The sequence below is a fragment of the Lactuca virosa genome, chromosome 3, assembly GCF_052849685.1.
Source record: "Lactuca virosa cultivar CGN04683 chromosome 3, Lactuca_virosa_CGN04683_v6, whole genome shotgun sequence".
In the NCBI taxonomy this organism is placed as follows: Eukaryota; Viridiplantae; Streptophyta; class Magnoliopsida; order Asterales; family Asteraceae; genus Lactuca; species Lactuca virosa.
The window spans coordinates 18,415,307-18,431,273 of record NC_136428.1 but is presented as its reverse complement, the minus strand read 5'-3'; the positions used below and the strand labels follow the sequence as shown (position 1 = coordinate 18,431,273).

The following is a 15,967-nucleotide window of genomic DNA, read 5'->3' as shown; positions in this document are numbered from 1 at the left end:
TTCCATTAACATAGATGAGGATGATTTATTTTCCAATCATACTAGTGAACATTTTACTCAGCCTCCACCTTCTGCTGCTTCACCTTCTGGTAACCCCAACAAAAGGGATAAACCCTCAACTCCTAGACCTCGAGCTCCTAGTGCCTCACCTGATACACCTTCTTGTGCCTCGCCTAAAGCTTCTATTACTGCTGATGATTTAGCACCGAAGATGCAAAAAGCTCTACGCCATTTGACTCAAGGGCCAACAATTCCCCAATGTTTAGAGAAGCTTGAGTTGCTCGAGTTAGACCCAGTAGACCCTCTACGATTTGCTGCGTATCACATTTTTGGAGGGACCATGAATATTAGAGAGATGTGGGTAAATTTGCCTAATGATCCACAAATATTAAGAGGATGGATCGAGATGACAGCTACAAGTTTAGGAGTTTTAAAGGATGGAAATATTGTTCGTTAAGTTTATATGTTTGAGTTTTTTAGGTTTTAATTGCATGTTTTGGAACTATATGGTTATTTTCTACTTGAATGTTATTTGTAGTATTTGGTACTTGAATGTTATTTGGTTATTTTCTACTTGAATGTTATTTGGTACTTGAGATTTATGTTATTATCTTATGTTATATTATTATCTTATGTTGTTATTATTATCTTATGTTATTATCTTATGTTATATTATTATCTTATGTTATTATATGTTTTATTGATTAATAGGTTTGTAATGGATCACGACAAAAAGATACTACTCATAATTCTTATGTACTTGTACGTCCGCTACTTTTGGAAGAGGGGTGTCAAACGAGTGCGGGACAACGATTCGGAAATGACGGGACATGAATTTACGTTAGAGTTACTTCACCGTAATCCTCTACAATGTCTTGAAGTGCTACGCATGTCCCGTGAATCATTTGTCCGGCTATGTGCTCATTTTAAAGTAAAATCCGGGTTAAAGGATAGCAAACATGTGTCGGTTGAGGAGAAAATGGCTATGTTTTTGATGATGATCGGTCATAACCAACGTTATGTGATTATCAAGCGGAGATTTCAACACTCAAAGCAAACAATTCATAAGTTTTTTCATGAAGTGTTGGACAAAATGTTGCTTTTCGCACATGACATTATAGTACCAACTTCTTTTAATCCGAATCCAAACATTCCGGGACATAATAGGAGGCTACGGCGGGTGTTCAAGGGAGCAGTTGGTGCACTTGATGGCACTTTGATACATGCTGTTGTCCCTGCAAACAAACGGGATTTATATAGAAGTAGGGGAAAAGGCGATTGTTACCAAAACGTATTGGCAATATGTGACTTCAACATGATGTTTACGTTTGTTGTTGCCGGTTAGGAAGGGATAGCACACGATTCTAGAATTTTATCAGAAACATTAGCAAATCCACATGCACCATTCCCGCTTCCACCTCCAGGTAAATTTATGGTTATTTAAATAGTTTTATCTTTATTTGAAAAATAAATGACTTTTTTTTTTGTTTTTTTTACAGATAAATATTATCTTTATGATGCCACCTATGCAAACATTTGAGGTTTTATGGCACCGTACCGTAATGTTAGGTATTGGCTTGGAGATTTCCGTCGAAGACGTGGATTAACGAATAAAGAAAAATTTAACCATGGACACGCAAAACTTCGGAATGTCATTGAGCGTGCTTTTGGTGTCTTGAAAGCACGATTCCCTATATTGAAGAGGATGACACCATTCTCGTTGGTTACACAATGAAACATTTGTTGGGTTTTGGGCATTCTACAACATCCTATGGTGCACATACAACCCTAAATACCTTGGATCTATGTTTTCTCTATTATACATGCAAATGGTTTCCAAGGCATTAAACCTATAACTAGCATGCATTTGACATAAACCATATAATATACTAGTTAGGGAAACATACCTTTTATGTGGCTTGAAGTCTTGATGTATTTGGCCTTAAGAGCTTAGCACCAATAGTATGAAATGCCTCAAATGGAATCACAACACACCTAGGACAAAGGTGGCTCTTAAGAGAGAATACCATGCACCAAAACACCTCCATATTTCTCTAAGAAAAGAAGTGGTGATTTTGGCTATGGAGTAACCTATTTATATGTAGGATTCCAAGGGTCATGGGTATAACCCATAATCCATACCCATGGGTTTTATGATCCATGGTTCATGTGGCCCAACTCTTTATGTATCCATACATAAACTTGGTCCAACATGGATCATAAGCCCAATACATATAAATATAACTAATTATCATAATTAGTCCCCATAGATTTAATTAGTCTCTTTTGATCACTAAATTAATTCCAAATTAATTCTTGATCGATACTAGCTTTGACATGTACTCAGAAATCAACTGGACTTCTAGAAATCAATACTTTATTGACTTTCTTACCAAAGTTTAGATTTCTGATACGAGATGCTTTGATAAAACTTTATCAAAATCATACACCTTTCCTTAAATAACATGCATGTGTGTCTAAACAATTTCAGAACTATGAAAAGGGATGCCGTAATCATAGTCTCAATTGTTTAGACCTTTTGCCATCTGCTTCAAATATACTTGGTGGAAGTGTTTCCTCACCATCATTTTCATGAATCGGAGAGAAACCTTATGACCCTTAGATTTTATGGTGTATGTGTTCTTATCCATGTGAATCGTCAAAACCATAGTCACAAGACAATGATAATGACAAATCCAAACTCATATGGACTGAACTTATGCAATCTTAACTTCTTGCCACCTGGCAGTATAGGGCCTGCCATTGCTTCCAAGTTGTTATGCAACCAATTGAGAACTTTCAGAACTCCTATGCTAAGCCAACTTTAACTGGAATGGGCACAGAATATGTCAACACGATAGGTTATAAACCTCAAGTCTTGTGCTAGTGAAGAACCTCAGGTTTTATTCTTGATTAGTTCTTGAAATTCTTTTTAGGATCTTTAAGACTCCCACTATCCTCTTGACATATAAGACTATCTTGCCAAATATTCAAGAGATAGTGCGGATTCTTTATCAAGACAAACACTTCACACAATTGGCCTTAGTTGGTCTTTGTTTTATCCAAAACATCACAACTTACCAATTTCAAATGTACAAGAGTAGGACACTTTTACTCTTACATTTGACAAGTGTTTTAAACCTTTCTTTAAGATATGTCACTCAAGTTACAATATTGGAGTATGACTCTAAGAATTTTTTTGGAACGAAGTATGACTCATCTTCCTGATCTAACCATTTCAATAATTCATGACTCCTCTTCTTAGTCATAAGAATGCACTAAGATGACCTTTAGAGGACTAATTGTGATATGATTTCTAAATCATTAAGATGATCACAAACATGATACTAAAGTACTCTCCCATCTTTTCAGATTTGAGAAACTTTTATCTTCTGCCTAATTTGATTCTTCCAATTCGTTCTGCCATACATTGAGACTTTTCCAATGTTTCAGAATTATACTTAAACTTGTAAGTATAACCATATTTACTAAACTTTAGTTAATCAAATAGTCTTAACGAGCTTTGTGGTGGACATGACCAGTGCACAAGAATGTGTACTCGATCCCTTTAGTCCTTCACTTGACTCACACATCCATGTGAACAAGTAATTAGTCTTGATTTTCCATTGCTTGAAAGTTCTCATTCATCATACTATTCAACTTGCAAGATTCCAAGTTTCGGTCCATTTGAAACTTGGGTGATGAGGAACTTTCCTGATTTGGTAAATTTAGACATTACCACAAATGAAAGAATCAAATCCATTTTCCAATATTGCTGTCAGTGGAATCATATAAGCAACAATTTTCCACAAATGCCATTGTAAGGATACTTCAAATAAATAAAATTAAACAATTTTCTTTTATTTTAAAACTTTGCGGAAAAACTTATCCTTACAATCCACATGGAAAATTGTTGTTATATATTCCTTAGCAATATATCATAACTTCTTAAGCAACTGCTCAAAATTCTGATGCGATCGAAATCCACCTTCGCGATCAGAATCAGCATATACTTCCTTTAAGATTTCTCTCTATTCTTTTATTCTTAAAACATCAACATGTGACCCAGTCACATCATGTAATGAGGATCTCAGAATAGAACTTAACAGAGTTAGATAATGGGCTCTACCTGATGTAGAGTCAAACTTATTGACTTTAACATCCTTAGGTAAATTTGGCAGCTTTGCAATCAACGCCCCTTCCTTTGGCAAAATAAACATATGGACCCTTTGGTAATGGGACTATCTCAGACTTAGCCTTTCTCTTTACCATTTGGTCAACCGGGTTGACTATGGCCAATCCCTTTCCATTGGGAAGAGAATGCTTTTTCTGGATTTCCAGTGTCACCATTGTCACTGTCCATAAAGTTTTTGGGAAGTTGATCTTCTAATCAAATTTGCTTTACTATCGTTCCAAATCATTGCTGATTCAGCAGCACCAAGCAAATAGATATGATCATTAAGGTTCATGTCATAGTCTGTTTCATAGTAGTCCCAAAGGAACTCACTATGTGACTTAGAAAGTGATTGAACATCCAACTTTCTCAAGACTTTGACACCCAACTCTCCCGGCTTGTCAATATGTGACTTCATCTCTAAGATGTGATCACACATAGACCTTGCTTGCCATTAGGGCTTGAGTGACCTTGAACTTGTGGGTTAGGGAGAATAATTGGAGGAGGTGGAGGAAGAGAAGTATGACTTCCATGAGCCAAACTCGGGAAGTCATATTCAGTAGGAAAGCTTGGTTTGGGAAGATCATTGTTGTCTAAACCAGACATCAACAATGGGAGAAATTCACGTAAAGTTGATTTAAGTCCTTAATATAGCACCTAATATGATATATTAAGGCTAGGACCCAACAAACTATTTTATAACTTGGAAGAGGGATGCCGTAATCCAAGCTATAAAATATTTGAAGGTAGGTGAATGACGATTCACCAATTTCCACCAAGATAAACGAAATGTATTATTAGGTTTTAATTGGTTTTGAAACTCCTAGAGTCTTTTGAGATTCATTGAACTTTTCAATGGCATGTTTCAATCTCGAGTGTGCCCTTCAGGTTTTGTGACTGGGATGCCAAGGATCACAAAACAAGGTGTGAAGTAACCATGCAAATATATTTGGCACCCTTAATATTTACCCCTCAATCGATGTGCCGGTTAACCACACACGCTCCAACTATACTATGATAAACATTAAGTTACCCTTTGCCTACCTTGTTAAGTCCAGGTTAGTGTGCCGGTTAACCACACACGCTCCACTAACAGCTTAAACAAAGTGCAAAGTGTAATTTCATGGATTAGCACCTTATTCACATTTTCCTAAGTAACTAAGATTGGGAATTTATAAGTGTTTAGTTACTTAGTATTTATCATTATACTTATAATGAAGGGAGAATTATAGTCCTTGTCCTACCTGTTCGGCTAACGACCCTCCACCGGTCAAGGAAGCGGTGAGTGAGAGTGGACACCCATTAAACTGCCATTTTATAGGCAGTAACCTTATACCCCCCTTATAGACCGGCTTCCTGAATGAGGCCTACTAATGGTAAGATTGTGTTTATCTTATACATATCTATATAATTAAAATAATAATAATAGTATAAGGGTTGAATTTTAAACTTTTAAAATTCTAAGGTCTAGTTTGGAATTAAAGTATACACGGGGGGTAACTTTACAAATTCCAAAACTTGAGGACAAGTTTTGAAACCATCAAAACTCTTGGATTTTTCATAACTTATGAGTTTAATTAAGGTTTAATGAAAAAAAAAAAATTCAAGTTCCATAACTTGAGGACAAGTTATGGAAGACATTAAATCATTTAATGGTGACATTAAAAATAGTGACTCTTCTATTTTCATAACCTATGAGACTTAATGACACTTTAAAAAGAAAAACTCTTCACTTTCCATAACTTGAGGACAAGTTATGGAGTTCATAAAAACCATTAAGATCAAATATTCCAATTAACACAATAATCAAATAATTTTTCTATGATCTAGATTAAACTCATAAGTAAAGATAATTCACATCAACAATTTTCAAGAAATTAGATAATCATATAAACTAATATAAATCTTGAAACTTTGACAATTATCCTTTGAAGACTCTTGGAATTCATAACCTAAAGAGTTAATAAATGAGACATTTCACATCCATAACTTATGGAAGTTTCAAAACTCTTAAGATCATAACTTTAAAAAAAAAACTTTTGAGTTGCAAAATTTTATGACAAAATTTGTAACTCCTTAAAACCATTTAGATCAAACTTTTAAAACAAATAAAATAATCATATCATTGTATCTTTTAATAAATTGACCTAATTCAACTCTTGTAGTAAAGTGACTCAAATTTTATAAATAATTAGTTTTTCATAAAATCAAGTAATTATCATAAAATTTGACAAACTTCATGTTTTTTTTTCTTTTTTTTTCCTTCAACTTGAAAAAAAGACATTTGCATCAAATATAATAGAAAACAACCCATGGCTCTGACACCACTGTTGGGTTTTGGACATTCTACAACATCCTATGGTGCACATACAACCCTAAATACCTTGGATCTATGTTTTCTCTATTATACATGCAAATGGTTTCCAAGGCATTAAACCTATAACTAGCATGCATTTGACATAAACCATATAATATACTAGTTAGGGAAACATACCTTTTATGTGGCTTGAAGTCTTGATGTATTTGGCCTTAAGAGCTTAGCACCAATAGTATGAAATGTCTCAAATGGAATCACAACACACCTAGGACAAAGGTGGCTCTTGAGAGAGAATACCATGCACCAAAACACCTCCATATTTCTCTAAGAAAAGAAGTGGTGATTTTGGCTATGGAGTAACCTATTTATATGTAGGATTCCAAGGGTCATGGGTATAACCCATAATCCATACCCATGGGTTTTATGATCCATGGTTCATGTGGCCCAACTCTTTATGTATCCATACATAAACTTGGTCCAACATGGATCATAAGCCCAACACATATAAATATAACTAATTATCATAATTAGTCCCCATAGATTTAATTAGTCTCTTTTGATCACTAAATTAATTCCAAATTAATTCTTGATCGATACTAATTAAAACATATGATTTCATATTAATATATTATAACTTATAATATATTAATAAACCATAAATAACCTTCTCTCAAAAGTCCATCCTAACAAATTGTCCTGATGATATGCAACCCAAATGGACCATGCTACTCTCGGGTCAAGTACATACCAATAATAGTTATGCAACCCAAATGGACCATGCTTCTCTCAATAATACTTCTTTGGGAAATAAAAAGTATGTAGTCACCTTCATTGATGACTGCACTCGGTTTTTCTATGTGTATTTGTTACATTCTAAGGAAGAAGCCTTAGACAAATTCAAAATATACAAAACTGAGGTGGAATTGTAATTGGGCAATCCGGTTAAATGTCTTAGGACTGATAGGGGAGGTGAATATATGGATTTGATATACTTCCAATCAGTGGGTATCATTCATGAGACCACGACACCTTACATACCCCAACAGAATGGTATTGCTGAACGCAAAAATCGAGTTTTAAAGGAAATGGTAAACTCGATGTTGTCATACTTGGGATTGAGTGATGGATTCTGGGGAGAGGTCATGTTAACGACCTTATATTTATTAAATAGGGTTCCAAATAAAAGGAACAAAATAGTCCCAAACGAACTTTGGTTCAAGAAAAAGTCGAATCTGAGTTATCTTTGGGTTTGGGGATGTCGGGCAGTTGTAAAACTCACCGAGCCTAAAAAGAAAAATTTGGGAGAACGTGGAATTTATTGTATATTCATTGGATATCCTGAACATTCCAAGGCATATAGGTTTTATGTAATTGACCCTAATGATTCGGTTTCGATTAACAGCGTTATCGAATCACGAGATGCAATTTTTGATGAGATGCGTTTTTCATCGATTCAAAGGCCTAAGGATCTGACTTTTGGTACTAATAAAGTAGAAATTTCAGAAAGTCAAGATGGTGGTAATGTGAAAGAACCACAAGACCTTCGTAGAAGCAAAAGAGGCCTAATTGCAAAAAAATTCGGATCCGACTTCCAACTATATTTGGTGGAAGGTTCAAGGGATGAAATTAATCTTGAATACTCTTATTATTATAGAATCAAAGATGATCCTATGACATATCAAGAGGCCATGGAGTCTCGTCATAGTGCCTTTTGGAAGGAAGCAATTGATGATGAAATGTCATCAATGCTTGAGAACAACACATGGGTGTTGTCTGATTTGCCTCCAGGTTCTAAACCACTTGGTTGCAAATGAATTTTAAAAAAGAAAATGAATGTTAATGTGACTATTGACAAATTCAAAGCTCAGTTAGTCATTCAAGGTTTTAGATAAAAACCCAGTGTTGACTATTTTGATACGTATGCTCCGGTTGCACGTATTTCTACTATTAGATTGTTGATTGCCTTGGCAAGTATCTACAATATGGTTATTCACCAAATGGATGTGAAAACAGCCTTTTTAAATGGTGATCTTGACGAGGAAGTTTACATGAAACAACCAGAAGGTTTCATTATGCCCGGTAAGGAGCATATGGTTTGTAAACTTGTCAAATCTTTGTATGGGCTGAAACAAGCGCCTAAACAATGGCATCAAAAGTTTGATGAGGTTATTTTTTCCTCTAGTTTCAAGAAAAACCAATGTGACAAATGTGATTATAGTAGATTTGATGATTCTACTAGAGCTGGAGCGATCATTTGCTTATATGTAGATGATATGCTGATTTTTGGTACCGACCAAAATCAAGTAGATGAAACAAAGAAATTGTTATCATCTAAGTTTTCCATGAAAATTTTGGGAGAGGATGATGTAATTCTTGGAAAAAGAATTAAAAGGATGAACAAATGTTTGGTAATGACTTAAAGTTATTATATTGAGAAAATTCTCAAGCGGTTTAATTTAACCGATTGTTCTCCTGTAAGTACTCCTATGGATCCAAGTGTGAAATTAATGCCAAATAATGGCATTCCCATTTCACAATTGAATACTCTAAGGATATTGGTATGTTGATGTATGTCATGACAAGTACCAGACATGATATTGCTTTTGATGTGGGCAAGTTCAGCAGGTACACTAGTAATCCTAGTGCTCAACACCGGCAAGCCGTGAATAGAGTGTTTAATGTTGGATATAGTGTCTAAGTCCATAACTTTATTTGGTATGTACTTGACCCGACCCGGCATGGTCCATTTGGGTTGCATGGCATTGCAATACTTGGATAGACTAAATGAGAGAATAAGGCACTTATCATTATTAATATATTATAAGTTCTAATATATTAATAATAGTATTATTTAATTAGTATTGATCAAGTATTAATCTAGTATTAATTTGGTGATCAAAGTGAGACTAATTAAATATATAGGGTTGATTATGACAATCATCAATTCTTTTATGGTGGATTAATGATCCATGGTTTATGGGTTATGGATGTAACCATATGGAGCTCCATGGATAGTCCATGGGAGTTACAAATCCATGGGTCATGGGAAATCAAGAGTCATGACAATTAAGGGCATTCATGTGTAAACCCTAATTGTGACAACACTATAAAAGGAACCCTATAGCTAGCAAAATGGGGACCTAGTTGAGCTAGTAGACCTAGTGTTACTAGAGAGGGCATAACCGATTTTGAGGCTAAGTGACATTCTCTCAAGTTATTCCAAGTCTTGTGGTGTTGTGTGAAGCATTTGAGGCACAACATTTGGGGTGCTAGGCTCACAAAGTCTTGAAGGAATCCAAGCAACAACAAGGTATGTATTTCTACTAGTTTTTATGTTTTATGTAATCCCCATGCCATGCTAGTTAGGAAATAACCTTGAAAAAGAAATTTGCATGTATATAGAGAAAACATAGATTCAAGGTTATTAGGGTTGCATGTACACTTAGGAAGTGTTAGAATGCTCAAAACCCATCAGTGGTATCAGAGCCTAGGATTGTTTTCTGTATACTTGATACAAAACTGCTTAAAAATCGAAAATTCTGCATTCTGACGACTGAACTCGCCGAGTCCATGGGGAGGACTCGCCGAGTCCATGAACAAATTCATCCTACTCGACGAGTAGAATAATGCACTCGGCGAGTAAGAGCGTGCTGGGCAGTTTTTTCGAGTTTTGTTGCTGGAAATGGATTAAGATCATTATCCCAATCTGTTTTGGACTTGTAAAATCTGTTTTTCAAAATGATAATGATTATGTTAACCCATTTTACATGGCTTTTATCAATTTTCAAGTATTGTATATAGTTATATGATTTCTTGAAATTGCTTGAAATGAATTTGTGTTCTTATGAGTTTTTAGAAGATCATAGGAATTATGTGTAACCACCATGTGTGTTTAATTCATGATCTTAATGGCTATGATGGTGTCCATAACTTGTCCTCAAGTTATGGATAACCAAAAGTCACTTCTTTTAAATTGTGATTAAAGAACTAAAGAAGTTTCATAAAATGAAGACTCTTCATTTTATGAACCATTAAAACTCACAAGTTACAAATTGAAGAGACTTGGAATAGTTTCAAATCTTGCCCTCAAGTTTTGGAATTTGAAAAGTCTTACACTTTAATACTTTAATTCCAAATTAAACCTTAGATTTTTAAAAAGTTTAAAAATCAACACTTATACTATTATTATAATTTTATTATATAGATATGTATAAGAATATGTCATTCTTACCATTAGTAGGCCTCATTCACGAAGCCGGTCTATAAGGGGGGTATAAGGTTGTTGCCTATAAAATGGTGACTTAATGGGTGTCCACTCTCACCCACCGCTTCCTTGATCGGTGGAGTGTCGTTAGCCGAACGGGTAGGATACGACTTTAAATACTCGTTAAAAGTATAATGAATTATAAAGTAACTATACATTATAAATTCCAAATCTTAGTTACTTTAGGAAAATGTGAAATTGGTGCTAGCCCATAAAATTACACTTTGTACCTTACCAAGTCGTTAGTGGAGCGTGTGTGGTTAACCGACACACTAACATGGACTAGTAAGAGTGGCAAAGGGTAACTTGACCTTATTATAGATCGGTGGAGCGTGTGTGGTTAACCGGCACATCGATTAGGTAATATTTTTGAGGGTACCAAGTCAATTTGTATGGTTATTCACACCTTGTTTGTGATCCTCGACATCCCAGTCACAAACTTGAGAGGGCACAATCGAGATTCAAACATGCCATTGAAAAGTTCAATGTATCTCAAAAGATCTAGGAGTTTCAAAACCAATAAAACCTAATAATAAAATATTTCGTTCTTATGGTGGAAATTGGTAAATCGTCATTTACCTACCTTCAAATATTTTATAGTATGGATTACGACATCCCTCTTCCAACTATAAATAGTTTGTTGGATCCTAGCCTTAATATTTCATTTGGGTGAATCATTAAGGATTCCTAATCTAATGAAACTTGTCTTTCTTTCCTTTCAGATGTCTTCCAACAATGCTTCTGGCTCAAACCCAACAGGCTCCTTTTCCCTTATGAACTTGTGTGGTAAGGTCATCTTTGATGGATCCAATTTTAATGAGTGGATCAGAAACATCAGAATGATTACCCGCTATGAAGACAAAGAATATGTCCTCGATAGGGAGCTTAAGGTTGTGAGTGAAGCCACTGCTACTCCTGAAGAGTTTGCGGAGTTTGTTGCACATGAAAAGGATGCTACTATAGTAGCATGCATCATGATGGCCACCATGACTCCTGAACTTCAAAAATCCTATGAAGATTTCTACCCCTATGAGATGCACCTGGATCTGATGGAAAGGTACCATCAGAGCGCGCGTCAGGAGAGGTATGAAATCATCTCCTCCATGATAACCGCAAGGATGAAGGATGGTGAACCCATCACCGGTCACTTGCAGAAGATGCAAAGGTTCGTTAACCGGTTGCTGAAGCTGAATGTTGACTTTCCTGAGGAAATGGCGATTGACATCATTCTCCATTCCTTACCTCCAAGTTATGATCAGTTTCGTATGACTTATCATATGAACAAGGAGGAAGTCACACTTAGCAAACTTCAAGGACTCTTAAGGACAGCTGAGAATGGCCTTAAGGGTAAAGCGGTTGCTACTTCTACTCCTTCAACAGCCCCTGTTCTGGCTATTGGGCAGGGAAAGGGTAAGAAGAGGAAAAGCCCTTCAAAGGGTACCAAGGGTAAGACTCTTGATGGTTCCTCTTCAAGTGGGACAAAGAAAGGTCCCATTACTCCTTCTTCAAACCCAAAGGAAGCACAGTGCTTCTATTGCCAGGATAAGGGACACTTCAAGCGAAGCTGCCCTAAATATCTGCAAGATCTAAAGGATGGGAAGGTTAAACCCACCCATGCAGGTATTTACACAATATTGTCTAACAACTCATCTAATGCTAATTCTTGGGTGCTTGATACAGGGTGTGGTATTCACATTTGTACTGATTTGCAGGCACTAAGAAGAAGTGAGCAAGTGGAGCACGGGAAGATAAACTTAGTCATGGGCAACATGAAAGCATCACCTGTTACCAAGATAGGAGTTTATTCTTTATTGCTTAATAATGGGTTAATGTTAGATTTGAATAAGTGTTGTTACTCGCCCGAAATGGCGAGAAATATTATTTCCTTTCATGGCTTGTACAAACAAGGTTTTACATTTTCATTTGATAATAAAAATGGTGCTATTAATGTTTATTACAATGATGTATTTTACTTTAAAGCATTACCTTGTGATGGTGTATATGAAGCTGTGAATGTTGTAGACAATCTAGGAAATAATGTGCTGTATATTGATTCTTCAGATAGCTTGGATAAAGCATCCTTGTGGCATTGTCGTCTTGGACATGTTAACAAGAAGCGCATAGGCCAACTCCAAAAGGCTGGAGTCTTGGAATCATTTGACCTCAAGTCAGATGATAGTTGCGAGTCTTTGTTTACTTGGAAAAATGACAAAGTCACCCTTCACAGGTACTTGTGATAGGGGTGAAGGTTTGTTGGACCTTGTACACACGGATGTGTGTGGGCCCTTCAGAGTTGCTACAAGGGATGCTAATCGCTATTATGTGACTTTTACTGATGATTACAGTAGATATGGATGTATTTACTTAATCAAGCATAAGTCAGAAACCTTTGAAAAGTTCAAAGAGTTTAAGCAGGAAGTGGAGAATCAATTGGGCAGGAACATCAAGATGCTCCGATCCGATCGGGGAGGAGAGTATCTTAGCATTGAGTTCCTTGACTATCTTAAGGAATGTGGGATTGTCTCACAATTGACACCTCCCAGAACACCACAGTTGAATGGTGTAGCTGAGAGGCGCAATCGAACCTTTTTGGATATGGTTCGTTCCATGATGAGTCGAGCTTCGTTACCAATCTCTTTCTGGGGGTATGCCTTAGAGACTGCCGCCCATATCCTTAATCTAGTCCCTACTAAAAAGGTTGCCAAAACACCTCACGAGATGTGGACTGGGAAAGTTCCTAATTTGGACCACATCAAGATTTGGGGTTGTGAAGCTTTCGTGAGGCGTGAGACTCATGATAAGCTTGAACCTCGAAGTGAGAGGTGTATTTTCATCGGCTACCCACAGAGATCCTTTGGTTACCTCTTCTACAGACCCAGTGATAATGTGGTCTTTGTAGCAAGAAGAGGAGTCTTTCGTGAGAGAGAATTCATAAGCCAAGGGGACAGTCGGAGGCAAATTGACCTTGAAGAGCTTCAAGAGTCAAGTGGTGAAGGAACCTCAAATGCTATCGACCAACCTGAGGAGGAAACTCATGTTGATCCGATAGATGAGTCTGTACCTCCAAGACGTTCCACTAGGGTGAGGAACACACCTGATTTTTATTATGGTTATCACATCACCACTGAAGGTGATACATTTATTAGTGATAGTACACTAATAGATTTGGATGAACCTAATAATTACAGGAAAGCCATGGCAGGCCCTGAGTCTGCTAAATGGAAGGAGGCTATGGACAGCGAGATTCAGTCCATGTATGACAATCAAGTTTGGAACTTGGTTGACAATGTACCAGGTCGTAAGACAGTTGGGTGCAAATGGATCTTCAAGAAGAAGACCGACATGGATGGGAAGGTACATACTTACAAAGCGTGACTGGTTGCGAAGGGCTTTACTCAAACTCCGGGAGTTGACTATGATGAGACCTTCTCACCAGTAGCTAAGATTAAGTCTATTAGAGTATTGTTAGCCATAGCTACATTTCATGATTATGAAATATGGCAAATGGATGTCAAAACTGCTTTCCTTAATGGAAAGTTGGCTGAGGATGTTTACATGGCTCAACCAGAGGGTTTTGTCGATACAAGATACCCTAATAGAGTGTGTAAGCTTCATAAATCCATTTATGGATTGAAACAAGCATCTCGCAGATGGAATCTTTGCTTTGATGAGAAAGTCAAAGAGTTTGGCTTTTCTAGGAGTGAGGATGAGTCTTGTGTGTATGTCAGGGCTAGTGGGAGCATAGTTAGCTTCTTGGTGTTGTATGTGGATGACATACTTCTCATAGGAAACGACGTCCCAACCTTGCAGGAGGTTAAGTCCTGGCTTGGGAAGTGTTTCGCTATGAAGGACCTTGGGGAAGCTGCCTATATCCTAGGGATAAGGATATTGAGAGATAGGAGTAAGAGACTAAATGGACTTAGTCAAAGTACTTATGTGGATAAGGTACTGAAGAGGTTCAGTATGCAAGATTCCAAGAAAGGAGAATTACCAATCCAGAGTAATGCCAAGCTGAGTAAGACTCAGAGTCCGAGTACAGAGGCTGAGATAGCTGAAATGAGTCATATACCATATGCTTCCGCTGTGGGCTCGATCATGTATGCTATGACTTGTACTCGCCCTGATGTGGTCTTTGCTTTGAGCATGGTCAGTAGATATCAAGGGAACCCTGGAAAAGCACACTGGACAGCGGTAAAGAACATTCTCAAGTATCTGTGGAGGACTAAAGATTGGGTCCTTACCCTCGGAGGCAGTGATGACTTGAGAGTGGAAGGATATAGCGATGCTAGCTTCCAGACTGATAGGGATAATTTCTGCTCTCAGTCAGGCTGGGTCTTTATCCTAAATGGAGGGGCAATTACTTGGAAAAGTTCCAAGCAGGAGACAGTAGCTGATTCTACTTGTGAATCAGAGTACATAGCAGCAAGTGAAGCAGCTAAGGAGGCAATATGGCTAAAGAACTTCATCGGAGACCTTAGAGTTGTACCAGCTATAAAAGAGCCAATGGAAATTTTCTGTGACAGCGAAAGTGCGGTTGCTTTGGCTAAGGAACCGAGAGATCATGGGAGATCTAGGCACATTGACAGAAAATACCATTTCATCAGACATCGAATAGAAGAAGGACTCCTCGTGGCTAAGAGGGTATCATCAGATGAGAACCCGGCAGATCCCCTCACGAAGGGACTGAGCAGGGTTAAGCATTTACAGCATGCGAGGCGCATTGGGCTGAAGGATGATATTAGTTTCAATAATTAGATTCCTGAAACTTGTAAAATGTAATTGACATTTGATGATAAATAATAGTTGTTATTTATTTATGAGTAAGGTGTTACTATCTTGTGTTGATTGTTTACTATGTTTCAATTTTGCATGTTTTTACTTCCAGAATAATTATGTTATTATTCAAACCATCCACAGTCAGTCAAACTTTGGAAGTAAGTATTGATTTAAGACTGTCATGAATTTGGCTTGTATGATTTGTCTAAAAGTGCTTTGGACAATGCAATGGTTGCTACAACATTCATGAGTACTCATAAGGGCTGAGTATTGGATCCAACCCACGCTCACTTGCATCACTTCATGGAATTTATCTCGAGTGATCGTGAGACGGTAATATCATATAAATCTTCAAACCTAGAGATATGAGTTGTTGACTATGAGTTGGTTATTCATTGATTGTACGAAAACGCATTGGTAACTCGATGTTATAAAA

General features: G+C 36.9%; 1 protein-coding gene across 1 annotated transcript; it reads left to right on the top strand.

Moving 5' to 3' along the window:
- The first annotated feature begins 820 nt into the window (after positions 1-820).
- Positions 821-1,540, top strand: LOC145163320 (uncharacterized). The gene is made up of 2 exons (XM_079082161.1): positions 821-1,340; positions 1,500-1,540. Exons 1-2 carry the CDS (start codon positions 821-823, stop codon positions 1,538-1,540), a joined length of 561 nt encoding a protein of 186 aa, XP_078938287.1.
- The last annotated feature ends 14,427 nt before the right edge of the window (positions 1,541-15,967 follow it).